General features: G+C 44.1%; 3 protein-coding genes and 1 pseudogene across 3 annotated transcripts; 3 read left to right on the top strand and 1 right to left on the bottom strand.

The window, feature by feature from the left end:
- Positions 1-234: 234 nt before the first annotated feature.
- Positions 235-2,875, top strand: LOC102701189 (annotated as a pseudogene).
- A 5,225-nt stretch (positions 2,876-8,100) lies between these two features.
- On the bottom strand, positions 8,101-10,640 carry LOC107304582 (anaphase-promoting complex subunit 13). The gene is made up of 4 exons (XM_015839375.1): positions 10,472-10,640; positions 10,303-10,365; positions 9,541-9,620; positions 8,101-8,678 (listed from the first exon to the last, which is right to left on the bottom strand). The coding sequence occupies exons 1-3, from the start codon at positions 10,563-10,565 to the stop codon at positions 9,559-9,561; spliced, it is 219 nt and encodes a 72-aa protein (XP_015694861.1). The 5' UTR covers positions 10,566-10,640; the 3' UTR covers positions 8,101-8,678; positions 9,541-9,558.
- A 3,733-nt stretch (positions 10,641-14,373) lies between these two features.
- On the top strand, positions 14,374-16,550 carry LOC102701845. Its single transcript, XM_006658806.2, has one exon. It carries the CDS (start codon positions 14,468-14,470, stop codon positions 16,256-16,258), a length of 1,791 nt encoding a protein of 596 aa, XP_006658869.2. The 5' UTR covers positions 14,374-14,467; the 3' UTR covers positions 16,259-16,550.
- A 2,086-nt stretch (positions 16,551-18,636) lies between these two features.
- Positions 18,637-22,377, top strand: LOC102701565 (DEAD-box ATP-dependent RNA helicase 36). Its single transcript, XM_040525746.1, has 6 exons — positions 18,637-19,397; positions 20,110-20,432; positions 20,735-20,938; positions 21,032-21,116; positions 21,758-21,856; positions 22,004-22,377. The coding sequence occupies exons 1-6, from the start codon at positions 18,717-18,719 to the stop codon at positions 22,127-22,129; spliced, it is 1,518 nt and encodes a 505-aa protein (XP_040381680.1). The 5' UTR covers positions 18,637-18,716; the 3' UTR covers positions 22,130-22,377.
- The last annotated feature ends 565 nt before the right edge of the window (positions 22,378-22,942 follow it).

Here is a 22,942-nt window from a genome sequence, read left to right as displayed (position 1 = left end):
GATTTTCTTACTGAAATCAGTTTATTTTCTTTCGGTTTTTTGAAGCAATGTTTCTGGCAATCTTGTGTGATGTAAGATGGGGAGGGGAACGAACGACTCTCATTATAATTTTTACTAGTAATATATATATACACACGGTGACAAATTCATATAATTAATGATGTACAGTATAAGTACAGACATATAAAGAAAATAGACAATTTTTTTAAGAAACCACTTCACTTTTTTTGGTCCATGATTTTTGCAGAAGCAGTGGTTTTTGCGTGGTGTGTGGTACGAAGGAAGCAGTATTTTTTTTTACGTGATGTGTGGTAGCGAAGATGATAGATGACTCCGCTTTGATACAAGTGGTAGAGATACAATGGATCTGGGCCGCAAACCTTACAGATTCAATGGCGACCGTTAACCCGTTATACCTCCGGCCCAGTCGCCGGATTAGCGGGTCCGGGTTGGAAGCGAAACCCGACCCGGTATCAGCTCGTCTCTCTTCCTTGGCTTCTCCACTCTCCTCTCCTCTGTTCCTTCTCCTCGCCATGACGCGTGCCTCTGCCTCGCCGCCCATCCCTCTCCCTCTCCGCATCGGCATCCAAGCAACCGCACCGTCCACGGCGCGGAGGCGGGACCGCCATGAGCACCCCGAGCAGGCAAGCACCCCATTGCACGCGTCCCCCACCACACGCACGCACTCGCGCTGCTCTGATTCGAGCGCGTACTACGCGCGTTTCTTGGTGGTTCAGGTGCGAGGCGGCGGCGGCTCCAGGCGCGCCGGGCTCCTCCCCCGAGCCGCCCCCCGCGCGCGGGACGGAGCGTCGTCGAGGGGAGGAAGAAGAGCGCGCGGGGATGGACGTGCCCGTGCCCGTGCCCGTGGCGGCGCCGGCGCCGACGCCGATGCCACCGCCGCCGCCTCCGCCGGCGGCCGCATCGGCGGCGGCGCCTCACCGGTGGCCGATGGCGATGGCGAGATCGCCCGGGTCGTGGATGAGGCTCGTGGTTGGAGGCCTGCTCGTGGGGCTGATCGTCTTCGCCTTCTACGAATGGGGGCTCCCCTTGTTATCCCAAAAGGTTCTGCCTTTTTATTTCACATCACTGTTAATACCGTTCGTCTTGGAAGTATGTAATGATCCTACGGAGTATTTATTTGGAGTATATGGATTTGATTGACGTATCATTTAGTGTTTCGATCGAATAATTGTGTAACTAATCCTAATCCGAGCAAACCATGTGGTCAGTTAAAATATTTAATCCCTTGTGATCTAGACGATGCCTAAATCCACATAGCAATTTATTATTATTTTTTTGGAAAAAGAAGAATGATATAATAGTGGCACATGCCATTGAAGTTTCTAGCTTTCTAAGTTGATTCCATCATGTTGTTCTATATTAATATTCCATATTTCCATTGGAGTGATCAGTGAGCATAGCTGTAGCAAATTAGCAATTGCAGTTTTTTTAAGATAGTGGAAATGATTTACATCTCTGGCTTTTTCGTTCAGCACTACAGAGCCAATGAATTTGACGTAGTGATTGCCTGCCATCTTTTATTTACTATTTGCATGCCTCATAGTGTAGGTGCTGGTGCCGATTATGCGATGGGAGGCAAGATCATTTGGACGCCCGGTGTTGGGTGTTGTGCTCGTTGCATCTCTGGCCATCTTCCCGATTGTTTTCCTGCCTTCTAGCCCTTCTATGTGGTTGATAGGAATAATATTCGGCTATGGCTTCGGTTTCTTGATCATCATGGTTGGAACAGCCATTGGAATGTCGATACCATATTTCATCGGTTCGTTGTTCCGTGAACGCTTACATGTAAGTTAATTTTCTTTAATTAATCTACTCAAGAGTTACACATCTTGAATCTTTAATTTTGCTTCTGTCCTGTTTCCAAATGTTTCTGAATATACAGGAATGGTTAGAGAAGAAATGGCCAAGGGAGATAGCTCTGGTTAAGCTGGCAAGCAAAGGCAGTTGGTTCAAACAATTCCGGGTGATTGTGCTGTTGAGAATCTCACCGTTTCCATATTCAATGTTTAACTACACTGTAACTGTCACCCAGATAAAGTATGGCCCTTACATATGCGGTTCAGTTGTTGGAATGGTACCTGACGCTTTCGTCAACATCTACAGGTAAGATATACTATTAACATGAACTATGTCTCAACAGATACTGTAACATGGAAGTTGTTCAACAGTTCAACATTGATCAAGTTCTCTAGCAAGTGGATGCTCCTGCCATTGATCATTACTTTCTTATCTTGGAACTGTTTTTTTTTTCTTTCCTCAGTGGTCGGCTGATACTCACACTTGCAGACCTGAAGTACCACAATCATAGACTGACAACTGTGGAGATAGTGTACAATGTTATTTCCATTACTGTCGCCTTTCTTGTAGCAACTGGATTTACAATCTATGCAAAAAGAGCTCTGGATGACATGGAAAGATCAGAAGGCGTATGCCCCCCTGAACCCTCTGGCATTGCTCATGGCTCAACTGAACTCAGGGTTCACCGTCAAGAATGTTCAAATTCCAGCTCTGTACCAATAGATGTTGTATAGTAATGCACAGCAGTGAACGGTGCAGTAATTTCTTTTACTGTAAGAGCACACACGAGTGCTTCGAAGGGCCAAATTTACAAAGTGGTATGCAGTCTGCAGAGAGGGGGAAAAAAACGAAGACAAGGCTGCTAATAAGGTGCAGCTTTTACGACCACAACGAATTGATTTATTCGATCCATACCTTATGCGTCTGTGTACATACAGAAATAAAAGAACAGAAAAAAGAAACAGTAGTTTTAACTGGAGTTTACCTAGCATATCCAGTGATTTTAGCAATTTTGTATGTTCCTGTTGGTTCTCTAATGGCGCCATGGTGTTTTTTTTTTTTTTGAAGTAAGAAGGTAGAGGAGGCTCTACCTTGTATCCATTTCATTGCTAAAATGAGTTGGTGTTACAGATTTTTGAGAGTTGGGGTACAGAGAAAGTATATACAAAATGAGGAGTTGTTGGCCTCCTCTGAAATCAAAAGAAGCAAATAAAAAAGGTAAGAAAGAAAGAGTGTTAAAGGTTAAAGGTGTTGGGACATCCATTGATTCATCTTCATTCTGTTAGCGTTGTTAGCTCTGTGGCTCCATAGCTCGATCGTTTCTTTTATCTGTCCCAGCATTTCTGGTAGCAGTTGCATGTGTTGTTCAAAAACTCGTTTGTTCCGTGCTTTCCATATAGTATATGCACATGCGGCAAACCAAATTGGTTCCACACCTGTTGGCCGGTTGCTTTGTCTAATTATTGATTCCAGAAACATACCTATTGATTTTGATGTGTTAGCTTTTCTTGATAAGTGCAGAGTAGCCCACAAATTTGTTGCTGTTATGCATCTTAGTATGATGTGATCCGTTGTTTCTATTGCTAGACAGAGATCGCAGTGTGGGTTGTCCTTCCATTTCTTCTTTACCATGTTGCCGTTTGTATTTAATCTATCTCGGAAAGCCAACCAGAGGAATATTTTGCAGCTATTAGGGATGGCCTTCAACCAGATGTATTCTGACTGTTTCCAGAAACATTTTGCAGCTATTAGGGATAGCCTTCAACCAGATGTATTCCGACTGTTTCCAGAGTGTACCGTGGTAGGTCATCATCTGGTATAAGCTTGAGGTTGCAATTTGTGCGGTGGGATACATCAGTTGTCTTGTGTCTGGTTCTGATTCGTTGGGTGCATAGTCATTGATGATGAGTTGCAGCTCTTCTAGTTCTTCTTGTGCTTGGGCAGATAAGTTTCGGTGTAGTTTAAGGTTCCAAAGTTGGTTCTGGTATTGCGATAGAACTGTGCAATCTTTGTCTAGCGCGTATGAAAATAGTGCGGGGAAAGTACTCATGAATCTGACATCGGTCCATTTGTCCTTCCAGAATAAAACTGTGCTTCCCTGCCCTAGCTTGTTAGTTGTTACCTGAATAAGTTTTTGGATTGGTATTCATCAGTTTCCAGGTGGGTGTGTCAGTACCTTTGATTTGGGATGGTATGCTATTCTGCATATATCTGTCTTTGAACCATTTTCCAATTGGCTGGTCTCCATTTTCAGTGAGGATTCTGTTTTCTGTTTTCAATAGGAGGGCTAGGTTATGGGTTTTGAGATTTTTGATGCCTAATCCCCCCTGCGCTTTAGATAGCATTAGTGTTTTCCAGTATACTAGACATTGCCCTCCCTTTACTGTCTTTTCTCCTTTCCAAAGGAAAGCTCTTCTTAATTTGTCAATTGCTTCAATTGATTTGTCTGGCCATAAGCAGCATGACATGTAATATGTCGGTATTGCTGATATTACAGAGTTGATCATAGTTATTCGTCCTCCCGATGTTAGGGGTAGCCATCCTGCCAACATCCTGTCTACCTTTGCAATGACTGGCAGCAACATGTTATGAGATATTTTTGTTGTGGTTAGTGGTAGTCCCAAGTAGTTGCAAGGCAGGGTACTTAAGGGACATTGTAGGATATGTGATGCTTCTTGTGCTATTGTCTGATCCAGATGAATTGGTACCAGAGTACTCTTATGATAGTTGATCTTCAGTCCTGAAAAGTTTGTAAACGATTCCAGTATTTGTTTTGTTGCTGTTACTTGCTGGCTACTGCCTTTGATTAATATTAAGGTGTCATCGGCATATTGGAGGATTGGTGGGGGTCCCATTGTGTCGAGAGGGTGTGTTAGGATGCCATCTTGGTATGCTTTCTGGACCATTTTTTGGAGTACATCGGCTATGATGATGAATAGGTAGGGGGATAAAGGATCACCCTGATGTACTCCTCTTTTGTATTGTATTGATTCTCCTATTAGTCCATTCATTATAATCTGTGCACTGCCTGTGTAGAGAAGTGTTTTCATCCATTCTGTCCATTGTTTCAGGAAAGCCTCTTTGATGTAGCGTTGATATGATTGTATCCCAACTTAGTGTATCGAAGGCTTTGTGGAAATCCAACTTGAGAACTAGCGATGGTTGTTTCTTTTTTTTAGTGCATATTGCACCATTTCAGAGGCCATGGTGTTAACTGTTATTTTCAAGTCATCTATTTTTTGTGTGTGAAACATATGCCATCCAGCTGTTTTGCGTACTATATATACTTGTGCCCTTAACCAAATATATGATCTAATTATTGTGAACATAAATTTTAGTGTGCTTGAGAACAAAATACTTGTAGTTATCAAAATTTTAAACAAAGAATTTAGTACACCCAGTAAATTTCATAAGGTTCGTAAAATAATTAAAATTTGTTATCCCTAGCTACATGTCAGTGTTTTAAGATATCAAATTTTACACTAGAAAACATGATATTTTCTTGGATGGTAAAATTACCTTGTGCGTGCTTACTAAGTTACTATGCCCTATTCCTGACTATTCCAAATAAGATATTTTCATATTTTGCTCACCATTTAATTTGTTAACGTTGGTATAGTACCAATATAACGGCAAAGAAAATTAAGCACACCCAGACATGCATCCAGCACGGCCGATCTCTCTGGATCTTCTTGTTTCCCCAGACTGAATCTCAATTAAGTTGCCTCAAATATTAACTCATATTTCAGGTACTTTGCAGTACAGCGTACAGCGACGAACAGTCTTGCAAGCCATGTGCTGGACTTATTGCCAGAATGCCTTACATGGATGCATTGCATGCTTGGTTGGTTGGTTGCTACTACATGGGGAGAATGATTGATTGATTGGTATACGAGGCTTGTCACTGTAGCTCGATCGCGATCGGTGGTGGTCAGGTCAGCCGCCATGGATTCTTTCTTGGGTTTCTTGGTGGCGCCGGTGACGAAGGTACGTAGCTGTTGGTCAGCATGGCGAGACGGCGGCGCCGGCGCCGGAGGAGGAGGATGAGAGGCTCCTCTCGAGGTAGAAGGCGCGCAGCCTGGCGTTGCGGCCGCTCGCCGAGTGGGAGAGGACGGGGAGGCCCCACTGCGAGGAGAAGACGATGGTGGGGCACTCGGCCGCCGCGTCGGCGACGCCCGCCGCCGCGGCGGCCGCCAGCCTGCGGACGAGCTCGGCGAACAGCGCGGCCACCCGCCGCGCCGGCAGCAGGAGCACCAGCCGCATCAGCCTCACCTTCCTCCCCCTCCCGCCGCCGCCGCCGGCGCGCGCCGTCCTGATACTCTTGCTGCTGCTGCTGCTGCTGCTCCTCCCGGCGGCCACCACCTTCCTCCGCAGCCGCACCTGCCGCCTCACCTTGCACACCCCCACCGCCGCCTCCTCCTCGCCGTCGCCGCGCAGCCGCTCGTACCGCCACCGCCTCGGCAGCAGCGGCGGCTGGTCTCTCGCCACGAGCATCTCGAGACCCATCTGAGCAAGAAGATCGAGCTACTCGCTAGGTTAAACCGAACTGATCGATCGAGCAGAGAGCAGCTGGTCACTGAGGAGCCCAGCTAGCTAGCTAGAGCTGTATTTATAGGCGACGAGTTCTACGGCGCGCGCATGCAAGTTGGGGGAGCCATAGGAAAAATGGCGCGAGCGCGCGGCGCCTACGGCCTCGATTCCTTTTGACACATGCTCTCCACCAATGGCATTATACAACTACGATTAGGCATGCTTGGATACTTGCTAATTACTACTCTTAATTCTCAAACACAAATACATATATGCTAAGTTGATTCTACTCTCATATAGCTCAACTGATTAGGTTTCTTGCTATGGAATCAAGGTTTTAAAACTATAGCTGTTTGAGGAATGGTATAAAAGCTTTTTTTAAAAAAAAACATCTCTGAAAAAGTAACTTTTTAAGTACCTTTGGTACCTCGAGATACATTTTAAATATGGTAAAAAAACCCATGGTATAACTGTTTGAGCCATTGTACAATTTAGTCGCTATAGTCTTATTTAGCTTTACTATTAGTTGTTTTAGAGTCCTGGCGCTAAACCCCATCGTCGAAGATTTAAAACACTAGGCGGAATCTGTTATTTTGGTTCAAATACTAAATTTGATATAAATGCTCATATTTATAGCTAACTATTCTGACGACATACCGATTTTAAGATATGCTGGCTAGTCACGTAGGTGCTCCCATTTACGGCTAATTATTCTTTCAATAGCAATAATCTACCATCACAAGATATTTTAATGGTAGAAGATAAACTTATCTCAACCTATGTTGGTTCAATCTTCGTAAAGTTGTTGGTATTTATGACTAATTATTCTTTTATGGTAAGTGATGTACGTGAGATATACTGTTAGAGTTCCAAGAAGCTTAGAAGGTGAGTGCTGTATTCCGGAAAAAGAAAATCTCTGTTTGTTAATCACCCCTCTTGATACACAAATCATATGCTAAGTTGATCCCAACTTTCTGTTTGTTTATTTCTAGTTTGTTAGTTTTATATCTCGATTATACCATCGATCTCGTTATGATTAACAGAACTACTACTCGTTTGTGTAAAGCATAGGGACCAGAGGAGAGATTGAGCACAAGTGACATTCTTTTTTATTTTCTCTTGCTTATTATGAACATGTTCTGAACCGAATGCGTGTAATATAATCTCTCAAGTCTTCTTTGGTTTAGTGGATAGCAAGTGACTAAGTCAGTAGTGAGTAAATTGTAAATTAGTAATGCCATGGCGTGCCACTAAACTAATCATATTCTTTCTTACGATGATTGGTATGATCATTGCTTGAACACCTCATGAAATTGTTTACATGTAGTTGTCAGCTTTTCGTCGTTTGCCGTAGGCCAAAGGAACAAAGAACACAGCCTTTTGGAAAAAAAAAAAAGAGCCTGGCCTCGTCACCAGATGTGCCTCAACTATGTACTTAATGCATAAACAGGGCACCACAAACTGTAGGGAGATTCTTGCTAATCAACGAAAGAGTACAATATAAGCTGTGCTAAGGTGAAAGTTTGGAAGTGTAAGGTAGGTTTTATCGTTAAGTTGGCATGTGCCATCATTAGTTAAGGCAAAAGAGAGGTTCACTAGTGGCCAAGAGAAATCATGGCCAATGATTGGGAAGAGGCCGGCTCAGATGCATGATTGGTTACAGTTCAATATATCAGTTAACTACCCTGACAGCCAAAGCATGAACCTAACATGCCTTTTTAATAGGAAGCAAATTGTGCCATCTTTTGTGAGAGAACCAATTCACAAGCATATATGAAACCACAGGCCGGTTGCCACAATGCCTCATTGGTCAGTGCCTCCCTGTAAAGATAGTGAACAAATGCACAATTCGTACAGGTTACAGCACAAGGCATGAATGAAGCACCAGTGCAGCATGTGACAGGCGAGTACAAACAATTAAGGACTTCAGCATGTGCATTCACAGGACAAGATCCTGTGTAGATTGCAGAATAACGTCTACTACTCCGCTGCAGGCTGCAGCTACAACCAAAAAACATTCCTTGTATATGCTCGGTGCAGGATCTATGTGGAGAAAAAGAATGTTTCCATACACATGACAAGGCAGAGCCTCTGATGTGTGTTATGCAGCAATGCGTGGTGACTGCAAAGTACCAGTGATTTGATATGTTCCAGATTATTGAATAGCTGTCATCATCACAACATATAGTTCTGACATGAACCAACTACAAGATGAAACTTGAACCAGATAGTACCCTAAGTTGAGATGAATCTAGAATTAAGAAGGTTCGACAATGCAACGACCCCATAGCTTCTTGACTACCAGCACAGTATGTTCATCTCTGCAAACACTGCAATTCATATCAGGTCAGATATGATTAGCACAGAAACTCACATGCTACATAATCACATGTTGAGAATGGGCAATGCTCTAAATGCATCAACCATTCATAATGCTCAGCATTGGATGATTTACTTTTAAGTGTTAGGCCAACAAGCTCACTTTACTGCATATAAAGTCTAAACAGATTGCATGTAGTGGGTCGAGATAATTGTATCCTGTATTCCAATCCTGCAAACCACTGATAATGTTTAGCTTCACTTACATTCATAACATGCCCATCAACAACTGATTTCCACTGCACTTTCAGAAACTAGATCAGAGTATATTCTTAACTTTCAAGTCTTCGTATTCTTGGCCCAAGTAATTCAAAGATGTATCTCGAAACTTTGATTATAACTCAAAGACATATCTTTGGTCCAGGTGAGGCAAGACTACCAATGAATTTCTTTCTCAGGAAATATTCTCTAGTTTTCTTTACTTTGGGCTCTTCATATTCTTTGTCGAAGTCCAAGCAATAAAGCTACGAGTATAACTCAAAGGTTTATCTTTGGTGCAGATGAGGCATGATACCAGGAATGAATCTCCCTTCTGGGAAATATTCTCAACTTACTTTACTTAGTAGTTTTCATATTTAAAATACTACTCTCTTTAATATACTTTTAAAACTTGGAAAAATTATAATGTTTCTGATAATAGTTTTTGCGATAAATCTACACATATGATCCCCATGTATCCAATCTAAAAGGTTAAAAGGATGTTGTGCTCAAAGTTTTGGAAGTTTGACTACAGTATACCCAGAACAACGTGCTTTTGTCCATAGAGTGTCATTTAAGGTTGTAGTCAAGATAGCAGTGTTTCTGGTTTCTCACCTCGCAGGTCACAAGATATCAGAGATTTTCCAATGCGAAATCACGCCACACATCGCCTTGTGCTGGCTGGCTTTCCTGATCTGTTCGGCATTACAGAATCACATATCAGAAAAGTCGGATATTATACCAGTCAGGGGACATATTGACAGAAGAAGAATTTTGTATGCAAACAGTGTCCAGAGATTACAGGACATTTACACTATTATTTCACTCAGAAATGTAACGCAAGATGCAGAGTTACTTATTATGACTAACAATTGAAGAAGATTCTCCGATTAAACTAGAGTTGAGTTCAGTGAGCTATGGTATTGGAAACCTACCAGAGCACACTAAGCAGAAGAAATAGTACCACACGGCACAGCAAAATGGAAGTTTTAGTTTGATGAGACACAGATTCTCCAACAAAAGATTTTCATTAACTACACGATTACAGTACCGGATCACAGGATGATATATTCGCTACTGTACAATATCTTCTTCAGGGTAAGATCTGTTCCAGTACTGGCTAGTGGTTACTGTTGAAGTTTAAGCTTGGAATCACTGAACCTAGCATTGCGATTTGGACGCTACACCTGCTGCCTGACACCGAACCCTCTTCCAGTATGTGCTCTATAAGCAACCGATTAAACGCATCCGGAGTTCGCTAATCATCTCCATCACGCAGATCGGAACGAATTTTGCAGAAAAAAAATCTGAACGAAATACATAGAGAAAAAAAAAAAGAGAGAGAGAGGGGGTGCAACAAGCAGAAGCCGAACGTACTGGCGGGTGCTGGCTCCTCCGCCTCCTCCGTCTTCACGGCCATGGCGGGCGGCACGGGGACATCTGCACAACCATCAAACAGAGCAAAGGGGGATCGTTCCGGGCGCCAAATCGAAGCCGAACATCTCATCGACGCGGAAGAGGGGGAAGGAGAGGGGCACGTAGTTACCGTCGGCGGGGAGGGTGTCGCGCATCCACTGCTCGTCGACGATGTCGATGAGGACGCCCAGGCTGAGGCTCTGCTCCTGCTCCACCCCGCCCATCTCCTTCCTCCTCCGCTCCGCTCCTCTCCACTCTTGCCCTAGGCCGGCGGTGGCGGAGAGAGGAGACGACCAGCTCCAGATTTGGGAGGAGGTTGAATGGGCCGCGCGTGTTCGGCCCATGTGGTGTTTGGGCTAAATTTGGGTCAGATTCAACAGCTCCATGGATTGTGGCGGCGTGGGCTGAATTGACATTTTTTTTGCGTGTGGTATGGACCTTGGCCCATGTGACGCCAGCTGTCCCAGATCCCAGGACTCGTTTTATGGTTTGAAACTAGAATAAGTCACCGTAGATCCCCTAACTTAGTACCGAGTTTTTAAATCATCCTTAAACCGTAATACAGAAATGTTGGACCTCAAACTTTTAAATTTCATTTAAAATAGGTCCTAAGGCAGTATGGAATAGATGTTTCGCTGATGTGGCATTGACCTAGGTCTGTTCATGCTGACTAAGCGTTTATATGGAAAAAAAAACCACACGTCATCCTCATTTCTAATTTCCTGTCTTCCATCTCTCTCCTGAAGAGAGGATGGCGCCCGCAGCCAGCGGCGGCGAGGTTGTCGGTGGCCGACGATCGGGGAGGCGAAACGGCGGCGGTGGCCGAGCGTGGCATGCGTGTTGTGGCTGACCGACCGCTCACATCGGCCGCTGCACATCGACACCGACCCGTCCGCTACCGCCGGCGCCGCTGCCCCGCGGATCTGTTGCCTGCCCACGTCGGCTGCCGCACGTCGTCCGCCAGCCACGCCGACCCGTCCGCCACCGAACGCATCAGCCGCCGCCTGTGCTCCGTCCTCCAGTCGCGCCCACCTCCGCGTCTGGCTCTCCAGCGTCCGGGAGCTCCCGTGAGGCCGTGGGCGTTTACCGGGGTATGTCTGTCGTCCGGGAGCTCCCGCAAGGCCATGGCCGTGAACCGGGCGATGCGGGTGTCGGAGCCGGAGCCGGCGCTCGACGGGTGCACGCTCGCTTCGGTGCTCAAGGCGTGCAGGGCGGAGGGGGACAAGCAGTGTGGGAGCGAGGTGCATGCGCTGGCGGTGAAGCGCGGCTTGACAGGAGCATGCTTGCAGAACGAGATGTTCTTGGAAGCTCTTGACCTGTTTCGACGGATGCAGAGCGCTGGCTTCAACATGAATTCCTACAGCCGTTGGTGTGCTACAGGTCTGTGAGCTTGCTCAACTGAATCATGGTTGGGAGCTACATGCTGTGCTTCTGAAATGTGGCACCGAGTCTACATGCAGACACCGCCAGGAGCAAGGCACAAGCCGCCGACAATGATGCTTCTGTGGCGTCGTTGCGGCTTCTTGCGGCGCCGGGCGTCTAGGAGGAAGAGAACGCCATCATCGCCTTCGTGCTGGCCGCGAGGTCCTCCCACTTCGATGCCGCCGCCGGCTGGCGAGCTGCGCGCAGATGGCGGATGGTGCATGCCACGGACCGCCGCGCGGAGGCGACCAAGCTGCCGTAGGTTGTGAGAGCTGGGAAAGAGGAAGAAAAGAGAGAGGAGAGGAAGGGAGAGAAGGAGGTAAATAAAAAAATAAAAAAATTCTGACAGGTGGGACCCACCGATCGCCACGTCAGCAAAACTGGTTAAAATATAGGTCAATACCGCCGAGAGACCTTTTTTGAACAGATTCTCTAAGTTTAGAGGTACACATTTCTGGTATTGTGGTCAAGGGACGAAAAACAAACTCGGCTTCAAGTTTTAGGACCTCTGGTGAACTTATTCCTTAAAAATTCTGGCCTTCGAGCGATGGACGTGGTTTCATAGCATTCTCAGCACCTCATCTAAACATACGTATCAAAAGCAAGTTTCTCATTTCCTTGGGAACACATAAAAACCATCTCCCATATATATGATTAACATTACAAGGATGTTTCGTAAGAAGCTATATGAGTAAAAGACTACGCCGACACAGAAAATACAAGTGTTGAATAGTTTTTTTATGAAAAAAAACATGCTACACTTCAATTGCAAATATGGTACACCACATCAAAGATACAATATCAAAATCTAACCTTTAGTGGTAACTTTTTACTTTTATAAATGTTTATTTATATCTGGAATCCCTGCATGAAATAGAGCTAAGTAGTGACATTTGATAGCGCGAACACCACTTATCATAAGCTTTCGACGAAACTCATCTTGCTCCTATGTCAAGTCCAAATTGACTTCAAGCAACCAATTTAGTGCTAACCAAATCACATCATAAATTGCTATAGTACGATTTTTATCATACAATTATAGTACGATCAGACGAACAGATGTTGTGTGCAAAATTAAGGTGCCAAAGGTGTACGATGTGATCAGATGGCATGAGGCAAGAAACATGATGATGAGGACATCACTCCTTCTGATGCACACAATACATCATCGTTGGATATTCAACGTCCAATCACTAGAGCTCGCGCGCGACAATTATATTTAGAGGTGAGCTCGTTCCTATGTTCTTCTTTCTATGATCTGGAGAATAGATTGCTACCTAATGATTGTATTATGATTAGAAATCATGAAGAGGATCATGAAGGACGTCCAAGTCAAGGTGGAGGCCCAAACCAATTCGACTTTGATCACGGTTCGGAGTCCACAACCAATCTGCACTAAAACGGACGCCTAGGTCACATACGTGCTCGGATTAGGGCGTTCTTTATATGGATGGAAAGCTAAGAATATAACCATTCCAATGGATCTGGTCTCACGTCCAAATTGATTCCGAGTGAACGTGAATCGACCGAACAAGTTGATGTCTAGAATCTGTCCCGGTGCTGCGTCACCGTCTTTGGGCCTTTTGGCCCATGTATCGTGTCTGAGTCCATTAGGGACGCGTCCAAGGGGGTCTTGCACGACACTAGCCTATATATATCAGTAGCCGTCATCTAGGTTAGGTTGGATTTTGCTTAGATTAATCTGTCAAGAACAGTTTTGCCGTTGGTTCGGTTTGTAAGACCCCAACTCGTGAGTTTAATCACTCATCTGTAATTTTGATTGCTTTCTTTCTTGTTCTTGTTTGTGTTCTTTGATTCGCAAACAGGGATTAGCCTTCTCGGCGAGACCATCTGTGTTTCGGCACGGTGGTAACCAGAGTAGACGTGGTGTTGCGATTGTAGGGCTCAAGAAGCCGGATCGACGTATGTCGGGATTCCGTCCAAATCGATTGTTTATCAGAACCTTTCGGAAGATCGGGAACCCTAGTTCACATCACATGATGACCGTCGTAGCATCCTTTGTCGTAGGATTGTCGTAAAAGAGAATCGTACGTATAGCAATGCTCAATCATATCTCTATGAAAAGTTACTAAAATTATGTTTTATATGAAGTTTTGGATTTGTCCATCGTATCAAATTTTTTCTCAACTATTACGTGCACACGCTTTCCGTTTTACTCCCTTCATATTTTTATGTATGACACCGTTAATGTTTAGGATTATATTTGACCATTCGTTTTATTCAAAATTTATATCCAAATATGCAAAATTATAATACGTACTTAAAGTTCCTATAATAATAAATCATGTTATAATAAAATAATTAATAATTATATATTTTTTAAATAAGACGAATGATCAAATATAGACATAAAAATCAACGACGTTATATTGAAAGAAATATAGAGAGAGTATTAACGGTTCACGTAATTTTATCAACGAATAAACTTATTTTGGAACCGGCGGCGGTTACAGGATGTACCGTGTGGCCGGCGTGCGTGCACATTTCTCCGGCGCGGCGCCGACACATCGAGACGTAGTACGGGACAGCTCAACCTCCTCTTTCCCTTCTCCCCCACGCACGCCAACCACACCACACCGGAGAGCGTCTCACCTCACTCACCCGCCCGCCCCCCACAAATCTCGCCGCCGCTTCCCCTCCCCTCCCCCAGATCCAACCCCCATTCATCCTTCCTTCCACCGCCATGTCATCCTCCGACCAGGACGACCACGACGAGGACTCCCCGCTCTTCCGCGGCAACGGCGCCGCCGACGACGACGCCCACCGCGCGCGCCGCCGCTCCTCCTCTTCCGGGGGGCCGTCCGCTGTTGGCGAGGTGCCCGTCGCGCAGTCGCTCATCAAGGCGGCCAGCAACGTCTGCTTCTCGCTCTTCGTCCTCGCCGTCCTCGTCGTCACCGTCGTCGCCGTCACCTACCAGCCGCCCGACCCCTGGCTCCAGTCCTCCGCCGCCATCACCAGCTCGCTCTCCCGCGTCCTCCCCAACTCCACCTTCCTCGTCCCCGACGACTCGCTGCTGCCCACCGGCGAGGACTTCAACTCCTCCTCCTCCTCCACCCCGGCCTCCGCCGCGCAGCGGGACGACCCGGACCAGGCCGCGGTGGCCGCCGCCGCTGCGGCGGCGGTTAACGCCACCGCGGGGACCTGCGACCCGGACGCGCCGCTCAACTGCTCCGACCCCCGCGTCCTCGCCGCCGTCAAGGCGTTCAATGCCAAGGCCTTCTTCCGCAAGTCCATCGTGTTCCTCAGCTACGAGACGCCCGTGCCGGGGCCCAAGCCCGGGGAGTGCGACGTCGCCTGGAGGTTCAGGAACCGGAGGGAGAAGTCGTGGCGCCGGTACAGGGACTACCGCCGCTTCGCCCTCACCCCCGGCGATGGATGCGCTCTCGACATTACTCGCGTCGGGAAGTTCCGATCTGGGGCGAATGCGGCTCGGCCGCCGCGACCCAAGGGATCCAAGAACCGGAACCCGCGTGTTGCGCCGCCACCTGTGGATGCAGAGATCAATGACACGATCCCCATTGTTGGTTCCGAGGCAGAGTTCAGGAAAGGCAAGTACTTGTACTACATGAGAGGTGGCGACCATTGCAAGAGCATGAACCAGTTCATATGGAGCTTCTTGTGTGGACTCGGTGAAGCCAAGTTCTTGAACCGGACTTTTGTGATGGATTTGAACATGTGTTTGTCTGGGGCGCACACAGACAATGGGAAGGACGAAGATGGCAAGGATTTTAGGTACTATTTTGATTTCGAGCACCTGAAGGAGACGGCCTCCGTGGTGGAGGAAGGGGATTTCTTGAAGGACTGGAAGCGCTGGGACAAGAAGAAGGGTCCAGGCAAGATCACAGTGCGGAAGGTACCGTCGTACAAGGTGACTCCAATGCAGCTTAAGAGGGACAAGAGCAACATCATTTGGAGGCTGTTTGACGGGCAGGAGCCTGAGAATTACTGGTACAGGGTATGCGAGGGGCGAGCTGCCAAGGTCATCCAACGGCCTTGGTATGCTATTTGGAAGTCAAAGAGGCTGATGAACATTGTCACTGAGATTGCTGGTAGGATGGACTGGGATTATGATGGTTTGCATGTAGTTCGAGGGTGGAAGGCACAGAACAAGCAAATGTATCCAAATTTGGATGCTGACACATCACCCGAGACGCTTGTAAATAAGGTGACAAAACTTATTAAGCCAATGAGAAACCTGTACATTGCGACCAATGAGCCATTCTATAACTACTTCGATAAGCTCAGGTCACACTTTCATGTGCACTTGCTTGATGATTACAAGGAGCTTTGGTCGAGCACAAGTGAGTGGTACAATGAAACGACAACACTAAGTGGTGGGAGGCCAGTGCTGTTTGATGCATACATGAGGGTAATTGTGGACACAGAAGTATTCTATAGATCAAAGACACAAGTTGAAACTTTCAACAACTTGACGAGGGATTGCAAAGATGGAATCAATACATGCAACTTGTGACACATGAGTTCATGCTGTGGTAACTAGTGGTGTCTTTATACTCTTCCTTGGCTGGCATATTGGAATTCAGAGGAACTTCATCCAGGGTTTGTCATTAGGCATGCCATCTTAATGTATTATCTGTCATGCCACCAAGTTCAATTGATTACACGTTGATCTGAATTATGTGCCACCCATTCTTTTTGTGTAATTTATCTATTACCCTTCAAAAGTCTCTTGTAACTTGTCAGTAGCCCCTTTGCAACATTGCTGCCATCTTTATGCTCTGAGATAACTGGGAACTTATATTTTGTTGCTTATCTGTTAGAGTATTACATATGTGTTGGTCATGTCAAATGTTTTCAAGTAAGAAATTTATTGTAACCAAAGTTAAACCTTACACTGTTAAAACAAAGCAAAGACATTGTGATTATCAAGTGCGCATATGGTGCTTTGTTTGTGGTTTACCTAAGCGTCTTGAACAAATGATCAACCTCTGGGGAGTGAGAATTGTCCTTTCAATGGATCCTTGCTGTTTTCTAGTACCTTGATAGTTCTGGAATTACCATCTGCCTAATGTTAAATTCTTGCAAATCAGAACAGGGACATGTCATAGCATGTTCAAATGCATTTTACTTACCAGGTAGGTTGGTTCTTATTTTAGGTTCAACTCTTGTTTTTGATGACAACCCTGCCTAGAAGTATCTGTAGCACACTTAGCAGTTAGTTCAGTTGTCACTTTCAGTGTGTTAACATCAAGCAGCTGCCACTTCAGCTGCAAGCAATGGCACACTTTTCTGTTCATAGACTTGTGAGGATGCTGGACAGCTGGAGTCATCTCTTGTCAGTGTCCTAGGAGAAAAAATGGTTCATTCCATCCAGACTGGCAGACACTAGATTTAATATGGGCTGTCCTGGGATTTTAGTGGCCTGTTTTCAGTTGTTTGATGTATAAGTTATTAAGCATGGTGATTGTAATTGAATTAGATTACATTTGGTTGAAATAGTAGTTACCGATATATTGTGAAGTTTTAGTGATGCAAATGGTTTAAATCAGAGATGGAAATTCAGACACAACATGTGGAGGTGTGGAATTGTTGAACAGCCAACATGGTTGAATTTGGATGTTTAACTATACATTTTTTTCAGGTTCAAGAATTATATAGGTTTGAAGGAACCAGTTATTTCCACCAAATATGTTTGGATGCTAGACCTATACCTGTCAACTGGCAAAGTGCAATGGATGAAAATTTTAAAACATTTTCTACGTGGCAAAAAAAGGAAGAAAAGAAAAATGCGCCATTAAGATTTACAAGCGCACTTGTCATTGGAATACGGATCAAATAGGAAATATACATTTCCACTTATTTTTATATCACTTTTATGTTTCTTGCAGAAGCCACTTGATAGAAACAATTCTGTTAATGCTGTATGATCGTTGTAATCTCATCAAATTTCTGATATAGTTGTTTTTTAAGATGAAAATTTCTGATTAGTTACTGTATGGAAATTTCTGATATAGATTTCTTTTCTTCTGGAGCACTTTTTTTAATCCTGTGTCAAGTTGGTTTGTTCCTAGGGTGACTTCGAAGGTTAAAAGGCACAAAACGAGACATCCAATGAGAAATCTAGTATTAGTTATTTTAAGTTTGGAAAATGGATGATTTTTAAATAAATTTTTAGAAAGAATATAAGTAAGTGGAATATATATGCTATACGATTTGAAAAGGCCGAGAAGAAGTCAAATTGAAGTATGAAAAAGTGAAGTGTATTTTAGCCTTAGTAGCTTCGTATTGATATGCATGAGATAGACTAAAAATAAAAGTATCTAAATAGTATCTTAACATTTTAATAGATGACGCATTTGATTTTTAATATATTTTTTATTGCTTGTCTTATTAAAAAACTTACCTATTTATTATTTATTTTGTTGTTATTGAAATTTTTTTTACTAAATGTATTTTAATTATAACTTTTATTTTCATATATTTGTAAAATATTTTAAATAAATTAAATAGTTAAATGCATGATAAATGTCAATGAAATGATCTATTAAGATATGAAAAGATTAGTTTAGGGAGTGTGCTAATCGAAAATGAGAGGATTTTCACCCTATCCACTGCTGTATTCCATCCGCTTTATATTAATATAAGTCTTTTCGTATTTATCTAGATTCATATGTGTTAATAAATCTAAACACTTACACAAAACATATACATTTATATATAGATAAATCTAAGTAAAATTAAAAATTTTATAATATAAAAAAGTCTTATAATATAAAACAAACGAATATGCATAAACTAACACAGCCCAAACTTGTGTGTTTGTGTGAAGCGTCGGATTTGAAACGAAGGGCCAGGATCGAACCAATCTGGTCAGGTGTCCGTCCTCTCAAACCCTGCGCGCTTCGTCGCCTCCCCTCCCCTTCCCCCGAAACCCTTCCGCCGCGCCGCCGCCGCCGCAAAGCTCTCGAGCCATGGAGGTCGACGGCGAAGCACGCCCCTTCCTCCTCTTCTCCAAGCCTAATTCTAAGAAGCAGAGGTCCAAGCAGGAAGCCGCGGCCGAAGTCCAGACCCAACCAGAGCCCCCAAACCCTAGCCCCGTCACCGCCGTCGAGCCCGGCCTCTGCGATGCCGACCAGGCCCCTACCGCCGTGACCGAGAGAGTAGACTCGGAGAACGCCGGCGATGCCGCTGAATCTGCTCCGGTGCCCTCCACCTTCGCGGAGCTCGGCCTGTCGCAGTGGCTGGTCGACGTGTGCCACTCCCTGGGGATGCGGCGGCCCACGGCCGTGCAGCGGCAGTGCATCCCGCGCGCGCTCGAGGGCAGGGACGTGCTGGGCATCGCGGAGACCGGGAGCGGCAAGACGGCCGCGTTCGCGCTGCCCATCCTGCACCGCCTCGGCGAGGACCCCTACGGCGTCGCGGCGCTCGCGCTCGCGCCCACGCGGGAGCTGGCGGCGCAGCTCGCCGAGCAGTTCCGCGCGCTCGGCGCGCCGCTGGGGCTCCGGTGCCTGGCGGCGATCGGCGGGTTCGACTCGCTCGGGCAGGCCAAGGGCCTCGCGCGCCGGCCCCACGTTGTTGTCGCCACCCCAGGCCGCATCGCCACGCTGATCAACGACGATCCTGACCTTGCCAAAGTCTTCGCCCGCACCAAGGTTCGCATCCAAAATTTTCTCCTGGAAAAATTTTACACTTTGTTGAGCTACTACTGCCTACCCATGTACATTTCTTATTCTTAACCCACACACAAACAATATACTGATGGTAAGGGAATGGAACAATTTAGTATTAGTTTGGAGAGATCTATTGTCTGTTGGATACTGGTTTTAGGATTGTAGTTTCTGTATTTCTCTCAATCAGGTCCTCATATGGATCGAGGAAATTAGAACAGATGAAGTTATTAGTGATCAGATGTCCATTCTCTTGTTTGGTGAGAGGGAAGGGAAAGTGCGAGAATAAATTTGTAGCATGCAAGAAACCCTCACATAATTATAATGGATTTATACGTATCTCAAACACCTCATCCATGGATTTAAAAGGGTGGGACTTAGATCCTCTAATTCGTAATCCCAACTGCACATTAATTCCAATTGGCTCACATCAGTTCCATCCAATGGTTCCAACCAAACAAGCCTTTTTGGTATGGAATTATTTATGAGTGGGCATTGAGGGGTGTGCATATCTGACTATCTGAGTGGTCGGTGCTTATTGTCGTAAGAGACTAAGAACCCCCCTAACAATGTTCTCTACTCACTGCTTCTAGTTTCAGACTATCAAGGCTTACGGTGCTTTCTATACTCTCATGGTCTTTTTGACGTGTTAGTTCTAATATGAGATATCTAAAGTGTGTTATATTTTCTGTCACAGTTTCTTGTGTTGGACGAGGCAGATAGAGTTCTAGATGTTAATTTTGAGGAGGACCTGCGAGTGATATTTGGTTCTTTACCAAACAAGCGCCAAACCTTTTTGTTTTCAGCAACAATTTCAGATAACCTGCGATCTTTGCTTGAACTTTCTGGCAACAACTCATACTTTTTTGAGGCATACGAAGGATTCAAGACAGTTGATACCTTAAAACAGATGTATATTCATGTACCTCCTGATGCTAAAGAGCTCTATCTTTTTTATCTTCTATCAAAAATGAAGGAAGACAATATACGTTCAGTGATTGTGTTTGTCTCAACCTGCAGGTATACCTCCCCTAAACAATAAACAATCTAATCTTTGGATATTTGCACAGGGTTTAGAACACATTGTTCTCTCTTGAGTACATCTGTTGTTTCAGTTTTTTTTCTTATTTTTGTATTGACCTTTTTAATAACTCATGCCCTAAGCACAAATTATTGGAAAATTACTTTTTATTGTACACCTCCACAAAAGTTTTTTGTACCCTCTGCATCCTTGACATATGCCCCCTTCTGTGATCAATATCCTATTTGAAGTTCAATACCTTCTTGATATGTTAATTAAGTTATTATTTATTTTTGCACAGGACATGCCAATATTTGGATTTTTTGTTGGAAGAACTTGGTCATCCTGCTGTTTCTTTGCATTCTCACAAGCCTCAGTCAAGAAGGCTGGCAGCATTGCATAATTTCAAATCCAGTAAGGTCCCAGTCTTGCTTGCTACAGACGTAGCCAGCCGTGGGTTGGATATCCAAACAGTTGATCTTGTTATCAACTATGACATTCCAAGGTGCTTAGATTAGCTCTATATGCAATAATTACTTAGTTCACGTTGATGTAGTTTGATGAATGCTAATATCTGATGGGTGCATGCGAGTTGTAGGTACCCACGAGATTATATCCATAGGGTTGGACGAACTGCAAGAGCTACTAGGGGAGGGCTCTCCATAGGCTTTGTCACGACCCAGGTCTGTATGCTTTGACCTCAGATAATGTTCTTTTCCGATGCAATCATCTTGTTTCCCCCTTATTTCTTCATATATGTGTGTGTGATTGCAATTTACTATGTACTGCCTCCGTTTTATAATATAAGATGTTTGATTTTTTTCGTTGCAACGTTTGACCATTCATCTTATTTAAAAATTTAGCACAAATATAAAAATGATAAGTCGTGCTTAAAGTTCTTTTGATAATAAAGTAAGTCACAAGCAAAATAAATGATATTTCCATACTTTTTTGAATAAGACAAATGGTTAAACATTGCAAGCAAAAAATCAAACATCTTACATTATAAAACGGAGAGAGTATTGATTAAAAAATGCCTGTAGGCTGGAGCTTTATGCAAAGAACTTTAAGAACTTGAAACTAATTTCAATGGGAGAAGTAATACTAACTGGAAACCTGCACACTGATGACTCAGAAATTGTAGTCTGCTGAGTATGAATTTTCTCTACCAACTTAGCTGTCGTATACCGAGCAACGAAATGATCAATCATTTTACATGGCAGTGTTATATATAAATATCTTAAGTACAGTGCTCAGTTTTCTTTCCATATTTATGGCAACATCCCAGTTAATGAAACTTGCACTGGTGTTCATGTCTTTGCAGAGGGATATACGCCTGTTACATGAGATAGAGGATGTTGTTGGGAAGCAATTAGGTGCATATGACGGCGAGATGAGAGATGTCAACAAAAATGCTACAAAGGTATGGCCTGCTGAGTCCGTGCCTTTGCATTAACTGACTGGAAATCCTCTCTTGTTTTTGTTTTGCATCTTGATGACTACTGTTGTCTGACCTATCGGTGGATCCTTTTTCTCATGATAACTGAGTTTTACTATACATATGCTATAGGTGTTCAAAGCGAGGCGTCTTGCGAATATGAAGATGGCAGACGAGGGCCATGAAGATAAGGTACACGCTAGAAAAGAACAGAAGAAAAGAGCTCAAGAAAGAAAGCGGAAACACGAAGGGCTGTAAAATGGTTCACCGATGACGAATTTTGTTTTGGCTTATTCTCGTGAGTCGTGACCTCGTCTCATCGATTCCTCTGTTGCATTGGCCACAGAAAGAAATGATGAAACAGAATTTTTGTAGCAATGGATGTAGATCATCATATTGAGTAGGTGCAATTACATGTAAAATCACCATGTCTATTAAATCAAATGTACCGATGCATCTTTTACCACTGGCACATGGTATTTGTCACCATTGAGTAGTGACTAGTACTGTTTCAGCTTAACGGCTAATAACCTTCAAATTATCATATTTCAGCTTAGAAGTGACTACACTACTAGAGCAAATAATAACAAGAAGAAAATTTAAATAATTTGAATATAGTCAATATTGGACCCAGTTTACCATATTTTTTGAGTGGATTACAGTGCCGTAAGCAAAATATTAAAACAATATATACAGTATTAATACGTTAACACGTGGGGTAGAGCAATCAATACATGTTTAGACAACTATCGTGTAGGCTTGCCTTGTGATGTGGTACCACCTGCGTCGCTGGTTAAGACCAAAAAAGTGCATTTTATTCTACTCTAAAAGTAAGGTGAATTAAAACAACGTCAACAAATATGCTTAGTTTTCAAAAAAATATCAAGTTTAATTAACCAAATTCGCTATTATGCTTAAGTTTATATGGCATATCACATACTCCGTACTTCAAATATATTTAGTATGGGTGACAGTGAATCTGCCACCCCACTGCTTTCTTTTGCAAAATAGCTCATAATATTTCCTGATATTATGAAATAGTCCATATTTAGTTCAAACGAATGATATTAG

The sequence above is a fragment of the Oryza brachyantha genome, chromosome 7 (genome assembly GCF_000231095.2).
Source record: "Oryza brachyantha chromosome 7, ObraRS2, whole genome shotgun sequence".
Lineage (NCBI taxonomy): Eukaryota > Viridiplantae > Streptophyta > Magnoliopsida > Poales > Poaceae > Oryza > Oryza brachyantha.
Note: the sequence above shows the minus strand (reverse complement) of the source record. Positions and strands in the feature narration are given on the sequence as shown.